The 21,057-nt window shown below is 41.1% G+C and overlaps 1 protein-coding gene across 2 annotated transcripts in view; it reads left to right on the forward strand.

The window, feature by feature from the left end:
• Nucleotides 1-21,057, forward strand: part of RPRD1B (regulation of nuclear pre-mRNA domain containing 1B) — a 47,407-nt gene that overhangs the window by 16,551 nt on the left and 9,799 nt on the right. The window contains exons 4-7 of one of the 2 annotated variants that reach the window (XM_065414207.1): nucleotides 4,268-4,380; nucleotides 5,201-5,275; nucleotides 8,179-8,305; nucleotides 9,740-9,915. In XM_065414207.1, coding sequence (XP_065270279.1) covers nucleotides 4,268-4,380; nucleotides 5,201-5,275; nucleotides 8,179-8,305; nucleotides 9,740-9,915 — 491 coding nt within the window. The remainder of the gene's footprint in view (nucleotides 1-4,267; nucleotides 4,381-5,200; nucleotides 5,276-8,178; nucleotides 8,306-9,739; nucleotides 9,916-21,057) is intronic. The other variant, XM_065414209.1, reaches the window with a different exon arrangement.

Below are 21,057 nucleotides of genomic sequence, written 5' to 3' on the forward strand. Positions count from 1 at the left end.
ATAGCTCTTTCAGAGTCTGTTTCTCAGAATTTTCCTCAGATTTCTATGGGAGTTCTACAGGGCTCCGTCCTTGGATCCCCTTCTCTTCTCCTTCTACACCATCACTCAGGCCTGTAATCTGGGCATCATCTTTGGCTCAAATCTTTCTAGGTCCTCGCATCCAGGCTACGTCTAAGTCTTGCAGATTCATTCTACAGAATACTTCTAAGATAATACCTCTCCTCTCTGTCCACACAGCTTAAACTTGCATTCTGGCACTCAGCATCTTCTCTCTGGCCTTGGCATAGGCATTCTTACTACATTCATCTCCATTCAGAATGCTGCTGTGTAAAAGATCATTTTCCTAGCCTGTGGCTTTAACCATGTCAGCCCTCTACTTGTGTCCAGTTTCATGGCCTATCCCCACTGTACCTATCATCTCTCATTCAGTATAGAAAGGTTGACTTCCGCCTCCGATCAGCCCATGCTGTCAGCCTCCATTGCCCACTTCTCAAATTGTCAAACAAGTATCTTCACATTTTCTCCCATGCTGTCCTTTAAGCTTGAAAGGCACCTTGCCCCTGGTAAACTAACTGTAGCTCGAAAGCGTGTCTGTCTGTCTCTCTCTCTCTCCAACTGAAGTTAGTCCAATAAAAGATATTACCTCACTCACCTAGTCCCCCTACAAAGCCAACTCATTTTCCTCTTTAGAAATCCCTCCTTATCTCTTTTCCATGATGCCTACAAAAGATAGAACAGGGCTGCTGGTGTGCTGATACTATTGCCTGTTATGTTGACCAACATTTCTCTCGTTGTTTCCTTGTACTCCCCTATCGGTCTGTCTATAGCCATTTGTTGTCTGTCTTATGCATAGATTGTAAGCTCTTTAGGTCTTTTTTCACTGTTGTTGAGCAGCTGGCACTGTGGGGTTCTGGTTCATAACTAGGGATCCTAGAAATTACAGTAATACAAATAATAGATCGTGTACTCTTCATTGGGAAGAGGTTGCAGGTTTGATACTTTGATCAAAAATCCTGGACAAATTTTAGAGGCTCTTTACCCCCTCTGTTCCCTCTGTATATCCCCTTTCTTTTTGTGTGGGGATGCATTGGCTGAAATTGCTACCCGCTAGTAGGTATTAGGAGTTCTCTAGAAGGCATATATTCAGTCCACTTTTAGTCTCTGCCAACTCCTTATCCCCTCCCCCATCCCTTTTCAAGGACTTTTCTCTCAACATCCTGCTGAGTTTGGAGATACTCTCTTCTTTAGCTGGGGGCTGTAGAGAAGGTGCCTCCAGAGTTCTGCAGCAGGGAGTTCTATTCCCACTACTCACTCACCCCAAAGAAAAGAGAAGGATGGATGGCATCCAGTTTTAGATCACAGGTGTCTCAGCAAATTCATCTCTCGTCAAGTTTCAGATGATCACCCTTTCCTCTAAAGTTTTATTTTTATTTTTTTTCCTGACAGCCCATGAATTGATTTGCAACTCTACTAGCAGGATACTCACTTCTGTGTGTAAATCTATCCTGCTCAAAAGTATGTGTTTGAACTGGTAGTGGAGTCCACTGACCATGAGAGTCCTACTATTCAGCCCTTCAGCAGCTCTAAGGGTGTTTACCAAATGCTTGGCTGTGGGAGCAGTGCAGCCGGGGGGAGAAGTCCTCCATATACTCATCCATAGAATTTATAGGGGCTGTGCGCCACTTCCACTTGGCAGGATTTTTCCTTCAAAGATTTTTCCATAAAGAATTGCCTCAGGTCATGCATTCAGTCTCATCCAGGAACCACACTGACCGTCTGACTCAATTTTCTGGGTTATATGGTAGTTTATACTTATGTGACTATCATGGTTGTCTCTGGCCTCCTTTGGGGTTGGTTAAGGATGTTTATCCACCAACCAAACATGGTACGAACTTCCCTCTAAAAGTTCCTCTGTAATGCTGTCATACCTACTTTGGTGGACAGAGCCTCAAAACGTCCATCTGGCTACTCTGTTTCATTCACCATCTCCTTCAAAGACTCTGAAAAATGCATCCAATCAAGGCTGGAGTGCACATTTGGACACTCTCTCTCCAAATACAGGGCACATGGTCCTGTACAGAGTCTCAATTATACATAAATGTATTAGAGCACATGGCCTTTCAGCTGGCTTGCGAGGTGTTCCTGCTTCTCCTTCAAGGTACTGCTGCTCAAATCCAGATGGATTATATCCTGGCTATGAACTATATAAACAGACAAGGGGGAGAGTGAGATTATCCCCTTTATGTCAGGAAGCAACACATCCGTGGGATTGGTGCATTCTGCATCAGATTAACCCAATGGCCCTGTGGAAGATCAGCTAAGCAGAAGAGTTCCTTCACTCATAAATGGGAGTTAAAAGACTCTGTTCTAGACAAAATATTCCTAAAGTGGGGAGTTGCTCAATAGACCTGTTTGCTACCAACGTGAACACGAAATGTCCAGTGTTGTGCTGATGAGACATAAGACCAGCATCTATGGCAGATGTATTTCTGGTTCAGTGGGAAAATAACTTGCTTATGCCTTCTTCCCATTCTGCTAATTCTCAGTCCTCAGAAGGACATGTCAGTTCTAGTATTCTGACCTGATACATCGATCAATCAGGCCACCTCTTCAACTTCCCAAAACTCCTCCATGTTGTTTATCAGAACCAAGGCCTGATGCTGCACCCATGCATTTGACAGACTACCTGGCCAAATTTCTGTGGACAGAAGCTGCTTAGCAGCTGTATGGGAGGTTTGGATCCATAGCAGAAGGGCCTCTATTAGAAGTACATGCCAAGTTAAGTGGAAACATTTCTCACTGCGGTCCCATTCAGAGACCTCTTCAGCCTGTGGAATCTTCTACTCCATCTATCTTGGACTAATTGTGTTTGAAACACATGATTGCTTAGTTCTAATAGAGTTCATCTGGCTAATATAGCTCTCTATCTGTTGAGGGTTAGTCCACCCCCCCACCCCAAGTGGTATCTGGATTGATTGTTTTTTTGTTTTTTTTTAAAGATGGCCCAATTCATACATTTTCATCAGTGAGGCATAGTTACCTGTCTGGGACTTGAATGTGGTGCTCCTATCTTTGATGTACCCGCCCTTTGAACCCAGGTTGTAATATTTACTATATCCCCTCTCTGTTAAAATGGCATCAGCTTGGCTTAGAGGGTGAGTGATACTTCAGACTTTGATGTCAAGTCCTCCATTAGTTCCTTTTCATAAAGACAGTGACTCAGGCCATATCCAACATTTTTTGGAAAGTGGTTTTGGATTTTCATATAAACCAATTTACACATTTTCCCTAAACCACATGATTCTTCTGCTGAGGCTAAACTCCACAAGTTAGACATTCTTAGGGCTATTCTCTTTATCTTTCCAGTACAAAGCCATTTCATAAAGCATCCAGGCTCTTTGTGCTTTTGTGATAAGTCTCAAGGGCAGGCTGTTTCTCTTAAAGATCTCTAAATGGGTTACAGACTGCTGTAAGATTTCCTACTCTATTAAATAAACTACTTCTTCCTTCTCGACTTAGGGCACACTCTGCTAGGCTCAGTCAACATCAATAGCTTGTTTTAGGTGACCCTCCTATTTGAGACTTGTAGGGCAACTATGTGGACTTCGGTACATATGTTTATCTATTACTACTCCATTGTGAAGCTTCTAGCTCAGATTCGCAGTTGGAAAGGCTTTCCTGCTGTCATTATTTAGATACCCCTCAAGGTGGGCAGTAGAAGTGCTAACTGCTAGTCACTCATCTACAGCGGGATCTGCGTAGACAAATGCTTGAAGAAAGAGGTTACTTAACTTTCAGTAACTGGAATTCTCTGAGATGCTTTTGTCCACACAGATCCTGTGACCTGCTTTGCTTGCCTGGATATTCTGTATTAGTGATGAAATTAAGTGATGGTTGGGGTGCTTTGTCCTTTATAGGGGGCATAAGAGCATACAGGTGAATGCATGTCCCCAAGGGACACTGCTGTCCAGAATATTCCCGGCTTGTGCGTACATCTGCTTTTGTTCACATAGATCTCACTACAATCTCCAAGAACTCCCAGTTACTGTAAGTGATGGTTCTTTTGCCCTTATGCTGCTGCTCATTCTGAAAGTGATACATAAATTAGCCTTCTGTAAAGAAAATTAAATTGTAGATTGACCCTCTGTAGAGATCATGAAAGCATCTGGTACAACTTTTGAAAATGTAGATAGTTAAGATTCTGTTGAAGAATGCACATATGGCATCAGGCTTGAATAGCTTGTATTGAGACTGTGTGTGTCTGCAGTTACAGAGGAGAAAAAGTCCTTGAAGCGGACATTTCAGCAGATACAAGAGGAAGAAGATGAGGATTACCCTGGGAGCTACTCGCCCCAGGACCCCAGCACTGGGCCATTACTGGTATGTTTGGAGGGCTGAGGATCTGAGAAATTGTGAAAGGTGACCTCTTATAAAGATACAGCCACAAGGTGGAGCCATTAACAAGTAAAATGTAATTAATGGAGAAATACAATTTACGCTTGGAAGTCAATGTGTAACAACAGTTTTATTAAACCACTGGGTTATCTGTTTTGTGGTGGGCAAGAGGAAGGGATCATAGATGCATTCTGTTGTGAATGCTATTCCAAAAGTTCTCCTTAACAATAAAAACCTGGGTAGGTCTGATTTAATCTAGGCTGAACCAAGGCCCCTGCATTACTGCCAGTGTGTTGTGTTTTTAACTTTGAAACAAAACAAAAACAAAAGATATATTGACTCATGAACTCTCAAATCCAGTGCACGAACATTGACTCAAGAAATTTCATTTGGGTTTCAGGTAGAATACAGCCTGACAAAGACCAACAGCAAGTTTTGTATACCCTGTAGCTGCAAAAGATCAGCATTAAATGGATTTGTATGGAGTTGGAAACTAAAGTCAGTTGAGAACATTTGAACCTTAGTTTGGGACTGGTTGGAGTGTGGTGTTAATGACCCGGAGATAACAGAAATGAAATAAACAGTATAATCAAAACTCTCCTCTTTAAGGCTACAATTGGCCTTATGTTAAATCTGTGGCTATTTGAAGGAAGGTGAAGAGTTAAACAGTCTGCCAGATGTGTGGTGTAAATACTACAAAATTACATGAGCCGAAGAAATGAGAGCTTTTACTGCAGATAGCTTACAGCTTTTGGCTTGTTTTAACACACGTTTAATTTGTCACTTATTGGAAATCATTATGTAGCTTACAAGGAAGTATGTATGTCAAGCAGACAGTGAACATCCTTTGGTTCTTCAAGCCAGCATAAACATTGAAAAGGTGTGTGTTCTTAAGAAATTTCTGTATTTTTGTAATAAACGTTTTGAATGTGTACCTAAAAAATTAATTACTGAAACTGGAGGATAAAAATCGGCACTACAAATTTAGCCTAGCTAATGCCAGCAAAATCATCAAATCCTTGAATGCTTTTTAAAACAAAATAAAACTGAACATTTGTGGTTTTCCTGCTTAATGTCTCTCTCCCCTTTTCCCTTTCTTTGGGCTCCTATTAATGCTCCCATCACCCAGATTCTCCTTTTGACTAGGTTAGTAAAAGCAATGTGGGTTTGTTCAGTTGCACTGGTGGATCTTTCTCAGTGGCCATTCCATTTGCTGATTGTTAACATCAGAATGGCCATACTGCGTCAGACCAAAGGTCTATCTAGCCCAGTATCCTGTCTGCCGACCGTGGCCAATGCTGGGTGCCCCAGAGGGAATGAACGGAACAGGTAATCACCAAGTGATCCATCCCCTGTCGCCCATTCCTAGCTTCTGGCAAACAGAGGCTAGGGACACCATCCCTGCCCATCCTGGCTAATAGCCATTGATGGACCTATCCTCCAGGAACTTATCTAGTTCTCTTTTGAACCCTGTTATCATCTTGGCCTTCACAACATCCTCTGGCAAAGAGTTCCACAGGTTGACTCTGTGTTGTGTGAAGAAATGCTTCCTTTTGTTTGTTTTAAACCTGCTGTCTATTAATTTCATTTGGTGACCCCTAGTTCTTGTGTTATGAGGAGGGGTAAATAACACTTCCTTATTTACTTTCTCCACCTCAGTCATGATTTTATAGATCTCTATCATATTCCCCTGAGTTGTCTCTTTTCCAAGCTGAAAAGTCCCAGTCTTATTAATCTTTCCTCATACAGAAGCTGTTCCATATCCCTAATCATTTTTGTTGCCCTTTTCTGAGCCTTTTCCAAGTCCAATATCTCTTTTTTGAGATGGGGCGACCACATCTGGACGCAGTATTCAAGATGTGGGCGTACCATGGATTTATATAGAAGCAATATGATATTTTCTGTTATCTATCCCTTTCTTAATGATTGTCAACATTCTGTTTGCTTTTTTTGACTGCCGCTGCACATTGAGTGGATGTTTTCAGAGAACTATCCACAATGACTCCAAGATCTTTCTTGAGTGGTAACAGCTAATTTAGACCATTTTATATGTATAGTTGGGATTATGTTTTCCAATGTGCATTACTTTGCATTTATCAACATTGAATTTCATCTGCCATTTTGTTGCCCAGTCTCCCACTTTTATTGCAAAGAACTAAATAAAACTGGCAGAATGGGATTAATGGAGTACAATATCAGTCAATTATATTGCAATTATATTCCCAAAGAATCAGTTGAGCTAGTGAAGGAATGGCAATGGCTTTAAAGTCTGCTTTTAAAAGGATGATTTTTAGCTGGCGCCAAGTGAGTATGCGGTGCTTAGAATCCTAGAATATCAGGGTTGGAAGGAACCACGGGAGGTCATCTAGTCCAACCCCCTGCTCAAAGCAGGACCAATTCCCAACTAAATCATCCCAGCCAGGGCTTTGTCAAGCCTGACCTTAAAAATCTCTAAGGAAGGAGATTCCACCACCTCCCTCGGTAACCCATTCCAGTGCTTCACCACGCTCCTAGTGAAATAGTGTTTCCTAATATCCAACCTAAACCTTCCCCACTGCAACTTGAGACCATTGCTCCTTGTTATGTCATCTGCTACCACCAAGAACAGTCCAGATCCATCCTCTTTGGAACCCCCTTTCAGGTAGTTGAAAGCAGCTATTAAATCCCCTCTCATTCTTCTCTTCTGCAGACTAAATAATCCCAGTTCCCTCAGCCTCTCCTCGTAAGTCATGTGCTCCAGTCCCCTAATCATATTTGTTGCCCACCGCTGGACTTTCCAATTTTTCCACATCCTTCCTGTAGTGTGGGGCCCAAAACTGGACACAGTACTCCAGATGAGGCCTCACCAGTGCCGAATAGAGGGGAATGATCATGTCCCTCGATCAGGTGCTAATGCTCCTACTTATACAGCCCAAAATGCCGTTAGCCTTTTTGGCAACAAGGGCACGCTGTTGACTCATATCCAGCTTTTCGTCCACTGTAACCCCTAGGTCCTTTTCTGCAGAACTGCTGCCTAGCCACTCGGTCCCTAGTCTGTAGCAGTGCATGGGATTCTTCCATCCTAAGTGCAGGACTCTGCACTTGTCCTTGTTGAGCCTCATCAGGTTTCTTTTGGCCCAATCCTCTAACTTGTCTAGGTCCCTCTGTATCCTATCCCTACCACTCCAGCGTATCTACCACTCCTCCCAGCTTAACTAGGTGTTATTCAGAAAGTCTGGTTTATTTAATCTTTTGGATTTTTAAAATGTGCCCTCTCCACATTATCCCAAGGTACATGTATGCATTTGAATAAATTTGCATGTAAATTTGCCTCTTGGTCAAGGCAAAATAAAAACAATCCTCAAAGGCAAAATATTGAGATGAAAAGAAATAGACCAGATGCAGAAGTGAAATGTAAGGAATATTTTTATTTCTCTAATCTGCATAGTATTGTCCTTCATCTTTTCGGCCTTATTTTTAAATGCCCTCTTCTCTTAATTGGGATGAATGTCCACTGCAGTGTCCCTGTTAAGATAAGTGTATTGTACTTATGCAAGAGTCCATAGTTTTGGGCTATTTTAGAGTTTAGTGGATACTATGTACAGGTACTTGCTGCAGTACTGAGTGTAAGGAGAAAGTAGGACACTAAAAAGCACTTTAAAAGGTAAGTGATCTCAGCCTGTGGTGCAATGACAATAGCTAGAGAAAATGGCTTAGCAGTAGTCCTGTTCAGAACTTGGCAGTGCTGCAGTTACCTGCTACTCCATTTGAAAACGGTCTGTTTTTTGTCTTTCCATTCTGCAGACTGAGGACTTGATCAAAGCCCTGCAGGACCTGGAAAATGCAGCATCAGGAGATGCCACAGTGCGGCAGAAAATTGCCTCACTGCCACAGGAAGTTCAAGATGTGTCACTGCTGGAGAAAATTACAGGTAAGAAGCTAGAAGATGAATGAAAATGAGCGTAGAGGGATTTGACTTCCAAGTAACTATAATGAGTGGGATGGATGCACCTCATGCCCTTTATGCATGCCAGCTTTATAGCTCCCTAACTGTTAGCAGGTATAAATCTTCTGGCATGTGGTTGGAGGCAAGATTTACATCTCTCCTTACATTCCTTGGGCCAAAACCAAAATGTGTTTACAGGGATTTTTATACTTGGAGAGCCTGTATTCACTGTCCTTTCCTCAACCAACTTTTGACAGCTTTATTCTCTAGTTCTGAAAAGAAACTAGCGCCAGAATTTTCAAACTCAGGTGCTGAAAGTTAAGCATTAAATATATATTTATGTATATTAAGTGGCCTGATTTCTCTTCTCCCGCTTCCCCCCCCCCCAGAGCTGAGTACCTGCAGTTCCCTTTGTCTGCAATAGGAAGTGGGTGCTCAGATGTGCTGACCAATTATATTTGGGTGCATATAAATTTATGCATCCATGTTTGAAAAATGTTTGTTTAAGAACCTGGGAGCACATGCAAATAAGAGTCAAAATCAATTCTGTTTTTGCAAGTATTCCTAACTTTTTTAATTTTAGAATTCTATTAGGGCTACCACTTATTCAACTCTTTGTAGTGTGTGCTCATCATCATGTCCAGCTGTGAGAAGGACAAATGCGTATTTATGTGCAAGCTTGTGTTCTGGGTGTTGATAAATATTCACAGGCATAAGATCCATCATACAGTGCACATCTTGCATAAATGCTAGGGCCCCATGATGTGACAGAAGACATTCTGTTAATGTAACCTAATATTCTGGTATAATTAACAGCTCATAAAAGATCCACAAAAACAACTTCTAAGGGAGTGTTAGCACAATTGCAACAGTGGCACAGCTCTGGCGCTGCAGCTGTACCAGTATGTCTCTGTAGTGTAGACTCTTCCTTCAGCAACGGAAGGGGTTTTTCCCATCAGTGTAGTTAATCCTCCTCTCCAGGGGGCGGTAGTGTAGTTGACAGAAAAAAATCTTCTCTCAACCTAGCTGCATCTACACTGGGGGTTAGGTCAACCTAACTGTGGCATTCAGGGTATGAATTATTTCGCAGCCCTGAGTGATGTAGCTAGGTTGAGCTAGTTTTTAAGTATAGATCAGACCTCCACTGTTAGATCTGCAAGACTAAAAATGACCAACTGGTTCTGTTTTTAAATCTTCTTCCGTTTTCAGGTTGTTGGAGTCCTAGCAATTTTTGGGTGCCCCTTAAATCTCTTGATTACAACTAATTTTCTTATAAACCCTGGATAACTCTTGTGAATAAAATGTTACTGTGCATGTGGTTGTTGGATTAGAGGCTTTTTTTTTTTTTTTTTTCAAAGCATAAAAGGTTTTTAACTGAGTCCATGTACATTTTTTTTTTTTTACCACCTTTACATGTAGACAAAGAGGCAGCAGAACGTCTTTCGAAAACGGTGGATGAAGCATGTTTGTTACTAGCGGAGTATAATGGGCGGCTGGCAGCAGAGTTGGAAGACCGACGCCAGCTGGCACGCATGCTGATTGAGTACACCCAGAACCAGAAGGATGTATTGACCGAGAAAGAGAAAAAGTTAGAAGTGAGTACTGCTCAGAACAATGCTGAAACCTTATCCTCCTACCAAACACACATACTTGCCTTCAAACTTAAACATTTTTTCTTTTAAATGAGAATGATGTGAGGTAATGTAGCAATTTAGTTCTCCCTGGAGCACTTTGCTGTTGGAAGAAAATAGGCCTGAGGAATTTTTTTTCCCTGTAAATAAATAAATTTAAAAACTTTGAACTGCTGAACTCAGATGTCCAGCACAACAGTAGATGGAGAAGGAAGCTCTAGAACTTAAAACAATCTCTCTCAAAAAATAGATTTATCATCCAACATTTTTGATGTTTAGTCCTGGTTCATTTCAGGGTTTGCTCTTGAATGAAATCCCTATCTCAAAAAGAAATCAAGTGTCCATGTTACCCCTTCCTGCAAGTAACTGATGCTTTTTGTATATTTTGTATATAGTTGGTTGCTGCTTGTCTGGCTTGAAGGTCCTGTTTGCTGAGAACACTTGTCAAATGCGTTTTTTAGTACTGCCAACCCCGCTTAACCAAAAACTGGTGGTGCTCTTAACTGCCTTTACGTGCAGTGCTTATATGAAGGAACAGGTAGTGGTGATGTAGAAAGATGACAACTCAGACTTCATGCTGTAGCCAGCTTGAACTTGGAGGGCAAGAAACTGCTGTAAAAATAAGACTGTTCTGACTGGAACTCAATAATGACCAGAAGCCCTAGAGCGAGTACATGGGGAACAGCAGACGGTCATTTATCTGAAATGTTCTTCTTTCACTGAGGAAGTGTTTTAAGCACCATGTCGTGGGACTAATATGGCAGTTTAATTAATGATTCTGGTTGTATGTCACTCTGCCATCTGTTGAACTGCCCCTGGGCGACACATTATGGGCTTCCTCTACACTGTCAGATGCTGATTATTATGAGCAGCTGCTGTCGGGTGGGACGAGAGTTACAGAGGACATAGTCATCTAGAAGGAGACTGGATTGCAGAGCAGTTCAACCCTTTGTGTGCCCTCTTTCCATCACAACTTGTCTTCTCTCCTGGAATGCTAGGCAGTACTATTTAACTTGTACTCCGTTTTGGCCATAGGTTTTCATCCTATGTCTACATAGTAACTTGAGTATAGTGTACATCAGTGTTTTTCAACCACTGTGTGCCGCGAGATGTTGCCTGGTGTGCCGTGGGAAAAAAATATTAAACCATGCTTGAATGTCGGAACTGGTTACTAAAATTTTTGAATCCCACCACTGATGTTAAGGACTATAAATAGCTCAGAATATCAGCTTTGTGTTCAGCCAAACAGGCCCAGGTTGTGCACTGAATAAAGTATTTTATAATTTTTCATATTTCTGTTTACTTACTATTTCATAATAAAGTAATTATAAAATACTTTCTTTGTTTATTTGATTCCTATTCAAGAGAATTACTTTATATATAGTCAATATAGGCACAGAGTTAAATTTTTTAACATTTTCTAATGGTGGTGTGCCTCGTGATTTTTTTTCATGAAACAAGTGTGCCTTTGCCCAAAAAAAGGTTGAAAAACACTGGTGTACATTATCCATCCAGAGTTAAAATCAGCCAGAAGATTTAGGACTGTTGCATTCAAAAATCTAAAGATTGTTAGGCTTTAACTATCTATCTAGCAAATTTATTTGATCTCCAGAAGCTGATTTGAGAATTGAGTTTATTGTGGTTTTCCCATAGTTGATTCATTATAAAGCACTTGAGTTATCAAGAGTACAAAAGAAGCCATAAAAACTGCTTTCTGGCATCAGTTACTTTATTTACTGAAAATGCCAATAGAAACCTTGGGTCAGATCCATCTTTCACTGAAGTCAGTGATAAAACTCCAGTTCATTTCTGCAGGAAGGGGATTGTGAGCCCCTCATACATCTCTTAACTGCTTTAATGGCACCTACGATAAAAAGCAGAATGCTTCAGCATGCATTTTAAAAATCCTAGATTTGAATCAGCTTGAGGTATCGTAAAACTAATTTGGAAACTTGTGCTATAGCAACTCTAATCTAAAGTTTATTATAAACTAAGTTATAAATGCTGTGGGTTTTGTTTTGTTTTGAAATGACACTTCTGGTAAGTTCTCTTATGTGAAAGTTAGCAAACTGCTATAGGCCAAAATAATGAAAATTCAGGCACTGATCCTTCAAACAGTTAAGCAGATACGTAATTTAATTCACATAAATAGTCCCATTGACTTCAGTGGGACTAGTCATATGCTTGACTTTAGCATGTGCAAAAGTGTTTGACGCATTAAGGACTAAACCTGTATTTTTATTAAAAATGTCTCTTAATGGCATGAAATCTTTGTCAGTTCAGAACACAGTTACCTCATTAACAATGAAAAACTAGACGTCCAGCATACTCTCTCAGTATACCCTCAGGCCAAAACTTAAAAAACCCTAGGAGTCTTAAATTAAAGCAGTTAAGTGACACAGAAGCACAAGTCATGTTGAGGTTGTACTGCAAACCCTTTGGGGTATAGTCGACAAGCATTTCGGCTTTCCTGACTTGTGGAAGTTTAATATGTTGGAGAATTTTGTTGGTTGCACATGTGTAGCCCAGGCTATTTGCTTATCAGTTTTGTTTGAGTTTCTGGTGTTCTCACAGTAACAATGTTAATGACTCTGGGTTTATCTCGTTCAGCATAGATGGGCGTTTTAAAGTGTGTAATCTCTTAACAGAAAAAAATTGAAATTCTTACAGGATACTAAAGAAACAAGTACAGAACATCCACTCTAGCAATTTAAGTCTATAAAATAAGAAGAAAGTAAAGAACTAGCAACATGTAAATACTCAGATTTAAATTAAAAAACCCTGTTCCTAATACTTCTCCATGACATGTTGTGCTCCGTCATGACCTTTTTCCAAACCTCTCGAATTGCTAGCTGTATGTGTTTACAAAAATAAACCTTGCTTTCAGCTGAGATGCGTTTTTAAAAGCAAAATTCTGTTTCAGGGTGGACTGTTTACTTCATCAGCTTTTCTGTTGGAAGTGACTGAGAGGAGAGAAAGTAGGCTCCTTGTTGGTCATATGAACCAGGATTTTATTCTGTCGAGTCATGAGAAGTGCCAGTATCTCTGTCTGATCAAAAATTGTAAATCCATTGTGGATCGTCAAGGTACTGGGGTTGCACACACAAGTAACTTTTTCTTTGAGATAGTAATAAAAATAGCTAAGCCCTGTGTCTGGGAAGGGAACTTTGGCTGTCTAAACACTGGAGTTCTTATTTAATTTAAATAGTCCAATACTACTGCCTTTCATCAACCATGGCAAATTCTACAAACAAACGTTATTTACATTGAATGGGAGTATTTACTCATCGTAGGCTATTACTCAAGAGATTTTGAAATAAGTCCAGGGTGCCAAAAGCTCATACTGTCCTCAGTCACACAAAATCCTTTCAAGACATGCTATATTAGAAAAGATGAGGTTGGACATGTGGGCTACAATTCATGAGTGAGCAGTGGCAAAGATTTGCATGAGTGAATTCAAAGGCTGCTATAGTACTAAGAAACCCACAAACTGATGGTTTGAGGGGGAAGCTAGTACTGGGTGTTGAGTCTGAGAGAAGACATCTAGGGGAAAAGAATGTAGGCCCCACATGCTGTGGAACTGTGTCTTAAACAGTAACTCTGAAAAGGAATTGGGGGTCCTGGCTGGATAACCAGCTGCACAGTCGCTCCCAGTTCAGTGTTTCGGTGAGGAGAGTTAGTGAGGTCCTTGGAGGTGTAAATGGGAATATCAAATAGGAGTAGGGAGGTGGTGGTATTTCTGTCTTCAGCATTGGTGAGGCCATTAATAGAACACTGTGTCCAGTTCTGTTGTCAGTGCTTCCAAAAGGATGTTGAAAAATTGGAAATGGTTCATAGAGCTACAAAAAAGATTCATGGTCTGAAAAACCTGCCAACAGAAATTGGTCCAATAAAAGCTATTACCTCACCCACTTCGCCTTACAGTGAGTTTCTTAAATCTGTGTAGTTACCAAAGAATAAAACGTGACTTGATCAGTCTATATGTACGTGGGGAGAAGATTTCTGATAGTAGAAGACTCTTTAATTTAGGAAAGGTTTAACAAGATCCATTGGCTAGAAGCTGAAGCTATACCAATGCTGACTGGAAATTAAGCTCAAATATTTGAGGGTACCATTGGAACACTTTATCAAGGGATGGGGTGAGTTCGCCATCACCTGGAGTTTTGGATTCCTTTCTGAAAAGAGATGCTCTAGCTCAACCAGAACTTGTGGGCTTGATGCAGGAGTTACAGGGTGAAATTCTATGGTCTGTTTTATGCAGGAGGTCAGGTTACAGTATTGTAATGGTCCCTTCAGGCACTAAAATCTATTACTGATTCTTGTGTCCATTACTTTATGTATTTCAATACCTTAGCATGTATAAACATTCTTATTGGAGGCGATGGCTTCCTATTGCTGATGAATAGATGACTCAAATCTAAGTTTCTTATCTTTTGGCACTGATATTTTTTGGATCACCTAAGATCCCACTGAAATGCTGATCAAATAAAAGCATATGGAGAATAAAAACTGTGCCAGAACCGGCAAAGTTAAATGTATGTGCTAGCTACTGTGAAGCCAAGTGCACGCTGTGCCTATTGAAATAAATGACAATAGCTATCTAAGAAAAAACAACAAATCAGTTATACCGTTTAAAACTGGAAACTGAGAACTATAGGGAAGATATTCAATGGAGGAGACGGCCTCCATGTTCAAGTTGCCAGATGATTGTAAAATGAAGGTAGCCGAATAGAGGGCGCCACATAAGTGAAAGTACTACCAGAACATCTCCGATCCTATGGAAGAATGGATACCGAAAGTATATGTGATATCTGCAGTAGATCAGGACTAGGTGGAACAAAACAGCAGAATGACTCTTCTGCAAGAAGTGTCAGTCTAACCTGGGGGAGTGGGAAATTGTGTTCACGGCTGTAGCTTTGGTTTATAAAGTCAATACTATGGACTGTTCCCTCTTTTCTTTCCTTCTCATTTGTCATCTCCGTATGCTTTTTTGTATGCTCTTTGGGACAGGGTATGTTGCTTATTCTATCCAGGCCTCTGTATATTCCATGATTCTGCAATCAAGAAATTTTCCGCAGAATTCACCTGTTGTTGAACATTGAGATCCATTATCTCTGCTTTCAATCAAAAGTTTTGTGACCTTACAGTTGCAAAGATAACTTTTGACAATGTGACCTGAGTGTAAACCAATGGCTGTCTGAGTCTGCCAAGAGCCTCAAAGAATAGTTCAGAGGTGTGAACTGCCCCCGTCATCTCACTTAATGTTCCATGGACTCTGTGATTGCGTGGCCGTGAAATTTGTCATTTTCCCAAGCTACTCATGCCCTGCATGAACTTGCCTATAGCTGCCGCTTTCTCCACAATGGGGAATTATTTGGGTTACAGTGCATGCTCTCTTCACCGTTCTGTAGAGAAGAACTGGATTCCTGTTTGCATCCAAGAAGTGTATAGGCACAGATAGCTAGGCTGCCTAGTGAATAGAGCGCTAGGCGAGTCCGAGGGAACCACTGAAGCAGGCTACAAGTTCTCTCTGTCTCTGGCACACGCTGAGTGAAGTAAGAAGTCTCTGAGCTGGACCACCAAGATAATCTAGTACACCTCTACCCCGATATAATGCTGTCCTCGGGAGCCAAAAAATCTTACCGCGTTATATCGAACTTGCTTTGATCCGCTGGAGTGTGCCCCTTCCCCCCCCCCCCTCCTCCCCGGGAGCACTGCTTTACCGCGTTGTATCCGAATTCATGTTATATCGGGGTAGAGGTGTAATTGCTGCTATAGAACTAGGCTGTCTGGAGAATGCAGTGAAGAAATCAATCATTGACTAACTGTATATCAGTGAGTATTTCCAACTGTGAGCTATTGTCGGTGGTGGGGAATACAACGAAGTAATGTTTGCAGCGGAATTTGGTCCTGGTGTGCCATAGAGCACACGTGAGCCATGACTATGTGCTGCTTATACAGTGTTCAGCACAATGGGACCCTGACCTGATTGGCACTTCTAGGCATTCCCGCAATATAAATGTTAAGTGAAATAGTAATATTAAAAAACCAAATTATCTAGAGATCATGAAATTGTTTCCATGTAATGTTGCTGTACTTTTCAGAGAGATGCATGCATTGCTACACTTCCCCCTAGTGATGAAAATCAATAAAATATTTGAACAAAGGTGAATGTATGACTGGAAGTGTGCTTGTGTTGTGAACTTTATGCACTGGAGGAGGTGTGGTTAGCATGCGGGGGGGAACTCTGCACATAACACAGTGCCCCATTTCTGCTAGAAGTCAAATTGAATAATGTTCTGGGCCAATAGTACTGTGTGGGCTTAGATTCCATATGGCATTGATATCTATCTCTGCATGGAGGGGGGATAGCTCAGTGGTTTGAGCATTGGCCTGCTAAACCCAGGGTTGTGAGTTCAATCCTTGAGGGGGCCACTTAGGGAACTGGGGTAAAAATCTGTCTTGGGATGGGTCCTGCTTTGAGCAGGGTTGGACTAGATGACCTCCTGAGGTCCCTTCCAACCCTGATATTCTATAGAGCAGGGACTGCCACAGGATGTAGGAATGATACGTTCAGGGTTGTAAATGGTGCTATGTGCTACACTGGACAGCTTCTTAACCTGGCACCCTAGTAAAAGGTGAGCAAGAAGAGTTTGTGGAGCATGAAATGCTGCCAAAAGCAGCAGCAACATGTTTAGTAAACTGAAGTGAATGATTCTGGTGAGGGAAAGACGAAGCTGTATCTCCTTATTTAAAGAGTGGGACCAATCTGCCAGCAAACCTGATCTACCACACATAAGCTTTAGCTCTGAAAGGAGCAATGATTACCCTTCCGGTTCTGAATGGTGCGTTGTTCCTTTGAGAGAAACTTGTCTGCAAAGTCAAGTTTGTTGCTCTCTTGCTGCTGTGAAATGAGAAAGGGAAATTGGTTCCTTGGTTCTGTCTGCTCTCCCCAGGTTAGACTGCAGAGAATATCTATTCAGAGATGCTTGTTCTGTTCAGAAAACAGTAGGCAGTGAGAGACCCCACTTGAGACACAGCTTTGCTTCGTGTATTTTTTTGGGGGAGTGGTTGGTTTTTTTTTTTTAAATATATATAAATATTAAGACGAATTCTCCTGTTGCACTGAAGAGCACAGAATCTGACAGATGGAAGCTGGTTCCCTCTCTGCTATATTAGCTACCTTTCTGCAGGGGGGAAATTGCATGGCCTTTTTAAAGAAATCCTCAAAATAACCTATCATCTATTCAAATGTTAACTTGGGGTCAGACCTCACCCACAACGTATCTGAGAGTGCGCTGTTCCTTACTTCTTTTTACTGGGTCTGCAAGCCCCCTCTGCTCTATGGGATTTTTGGAGCCTTGAGATCAGAAGTAGGACCCCGAGGTGGAGACGGTCACCTCTAAACTCTTTGGTTTGTAGCCACTCCAGAGGAGCTGCTTTTCAAGGGAGAAAACTTTTAGGGCTTGATTCAAAGCCCCCTGAAGTTAATGGGAGTCTTTCAAGTTACTCTGTTGGTCTCTGGATCAGGCCCTAAAAGTGTATCTAACTTCTCACCTGCTTCTCAGCTGAGTTTGGATGAAAATTAAATATAAATGATGCACACTAAATATTTAGTTTCTTGTTCTTTTCCTGCTTGATTTGTACACATGCGTGCGGGCCTCGTTTATTGGGACCAAGTAACTTTTTGATTACCGGGGTTGAGATGTTTCCTTATTAGGTTAACTTGTCCCTTTTGTATGCAGCCAGGCTCTCTCGCAGTCTGCTGTATAGTAAGCCGGATGTTATAACTGATGTGGGGAACTCTTCCCCCTCCCTTGTTTAACTGTTTGTAATTTTATTTGGCATGCTGATATGCTCACACTTGAACAATGTGTGGGGAAAATGACTTGTTTATAAAACAATAGGGGTGCTGTACAGAATGGGAGTGAATACAATTTTAAAAACTACAGACAGGACAACTGAGAGGATGTGGGGGTAGGTGGGATTGGGGGGCAGAGGAAAGGGAAGGCAGTGATAATCCCAAACACCTCAACATTGGAAAATCTTCAGCTGTTTTAAAAGCAGGGAATAGTTAAATGGCTGGATTTCAAAGGGGAATGAATGCTGTATCCAAAGGGATGATCCTCAGCTGGTTAAGTGGCAGTGAAGTTATCCTGAAAGAGGTTGATGTTGAGCACAGAATAGCCAGGATTAAGCTCTAGGAGGTGTTCTTTGTAATACAAATAGTAATAAAAGAGTATATGCTAAAAATGTTGAGTCCAGCTAGTTACCCATCTAGCAGCTGTACCTATTAATAATCCACACTAATGAATAATAACAGGCTGCTAGCGGAAAATCTTATGGTCATATACTTCAATGTATTTTGTCTTTTTGAAAAGCTGTAGAAACATTAAGGGAGGGTTTAGCTAATAAACATATGCTGTTGAAATAGCTATTGATCAGTTGCAGTAACTGTTTTTCAACAAAACTTCATATTGGCTTTTTTCTATAGGAACAATGTCTCCGCGACTGTCACATTGTGACTTACATTTTAATGAGTCCACTTTCTAAAAGCTTGTTAAACACAAACTTGGGTGGCAAGCTAGAATAGCCAAGGAATGATTGATTGGACTACTTTGTAAATACTGCACATTTTGGGTATCCCTGATGCATATTTACATAATTTTAATCAGCCTGTTAAAATGGAAACATAAGCTTATGCCAAACTATTTAAACTCTGAATATTAGGCTATTTATACAACTTTCACGGTTTTCAAATAATTACTCTTAAGCCAATGGTGCATGTTTTAAAAATTCGGAGTGAGGCCTTCTACCTTCCTTTATACCGTAATAAAAATGACATTTTTAATGTAAATTTCCAAGGATCTGATTTAACTAACAAAATAGATGATATTCACAGCTCAGACTGCAACTGTCTTCAGCTCATTCTTGCACTGTAGCACACATAATGTAGATAAAAATTACCCACTGTTCTGATATCCTGCACACGAAAGCCTAGTTAAGTTACCCACAACAGGGCAACTTAAAAAGGGTCTTTCAAAGGTTTATTTTAAGAGAGAGAATTAATCCTGGTGTGGGTTAGTGGGAGCTGTGATGTTGCAGAACATTGAATTCTGGGCTGTCTGGTGTGACTTTGGAGGAGCTAAACAAACTGGTGGTGGGAGGGGGGAATGTTTTTAAATTATCCTCTTATTTCAGGCATTCAACACAAACTGAAGGGTCAGTGCCATTTAAACCTGCAGATCCCTTTTTAATGCTGAAACTTCCACCTTATCTTCCATCACTGTGCATAATATATGTCCTTTAATCAACAATGTCAACCAAAGGGTGTTTGTACATATGACCTGCTACAACAGAGGTGCTTGAAATGAGTACCTGGGGAGATTTAGCTCCTTCTCCAATTCACCTACTAAATTACGTTAAAGCTAAAATAAACACGTGCTTTGTAGTGTAAGCATAAGAACGGCCATACTGGGTCAGACCAAAGGTCCGTCTAGCCCAGTATCCTGTCTTCTGACAGTGGCCAATGCCAGGTGCCCCAGAGGGAATGAACAGAACAGGGAATCATCAAGTGATCCATCCCCTGTCGCTCATTCCCAGCTTCTGGCAAACAGAGGCTAGGGACACCATCCCTGTCCATCCTGGCTAATAGCCATAGATGGACCTATCCTCCATGAATGTATCTAATTCTCTTTTGAACCCTGTTATCGTCTTGGCCTTCACAATGTCCTCTGGCAAAGAGTTCCACAGGTTGACTGTGTGTTGTGTGAACATATACTTCCTTTTGTTTGTTTTAAATCTGCTGCCTATTAATTTCATTTGGTGGTCCCTAGTTCTTGTGTTATGAGAAGGAGTAAATAACACTTCCTTATTTACTTTCTCCACATTAGTCATGATTTTATAGACCCCTATATCCCCCCCCAGTCATCTCTTTTCCAAGCTGAAAATTCCCAGTCTTATTAATCTCTCATATGGCAGCCGTTCCATACCACTACCCTTTTCTGAACCTTTTCCAATTCCAATATCTCTTTTTTGAGATGGGGCGACCACATCTGCACGCAGTCTTCAAGATGTGGTTGTACCATGGATTTCTATAGAGGCAGTGATCTTTTCTGTCTTACTATCTTTCCCTTTCTTAATGATTGTCAACATTCTGTTCGCTTTTTTGACTGCCGCTGCACATTGAGTGGATGTTTTCGGAGAACTATCCACAATGACTTCAAGATCTTTCTTTAGTGGTAACAGCTAAGCAACTGTTGTAATTGCATACAGGGATCTTGTATAACTATACATTGGGTCAGAAGTTGCCAGTGTAATCTCTATACTAAAATGAAGTTCAAGCTATGAAAAAGTTTGCCATTTCCTATGCTATAGCACAATCGAGTGAGTTAAGCTCAGGAATAGCCTTCACTCTATTTCCTGTCCTGTCAGTTTAGTGGTCAAACATTTTCTCGTCAGTGGGTATTTTCCTGTCGGATCACACTGTTTAATGGTGTTAAATTTTGATTCTGGAGTTGTTTTTTGCCACAGAGGAGTTAGAATTTTCACTTTTATTCTGAAAGTGAACATAGATTAGGAAAGGCACTCACGATGCACAGTGCCAGTTTTTTCCAACCTCATCCTCAAAGCCGAGCTACAGCAAATATTGAGTCAGTTCTCATTACTTTGACCATAAAAGGCAAATAACATCCAAATGCTGTCGGTCTTAATGAATCCCTCCTATGCACCACGGCAGTCAGCTGTGTGCACAGAGTGCAGACCGGGGCCACGGAAAGCAGCAGTTTCTTTTAGGCACATTTCAAGATTTGTGGGGGTTTTGGGATAGAAGGACTTTAGGGAGGAACCTTCAGGCTGTATTTTCAAAGCATGCTTCAGCAGGGGGGCTAATTTAAGACGATCCTATTCTTCGTAAAAGCTTTTCCCAGAGTTCTCCACGGCGGGTTGCCTGTGCGGTTGAATTTGGAATAGCTAACACCGCTATTCTTAGGAAGGTTTGTGTGCCACTACTTACTTATGCCCATCTCTGAATGGAGAAAACAGTTTCTCTTCTGCACGTTGAGGTCTCTGAATCTCTGATGTCTCTCCAAATGGAACATTCTCCTT

The sequence above is a fragment of the Emys orbicularis genome, chromosome 12 (genome assembly GCF_028017835.1).
Source record: "Emys orbicularis isolate rEmyOrb1 chromosome 12, rEmyOrb1.hap1, whole genome shotgun sequence".
Taxonomy (NCBI): domain Eukaryota; kingdom Metazoa; phylum Chordata; order Testudines; family Emydidae; genus Emys; species Emys orbicularis.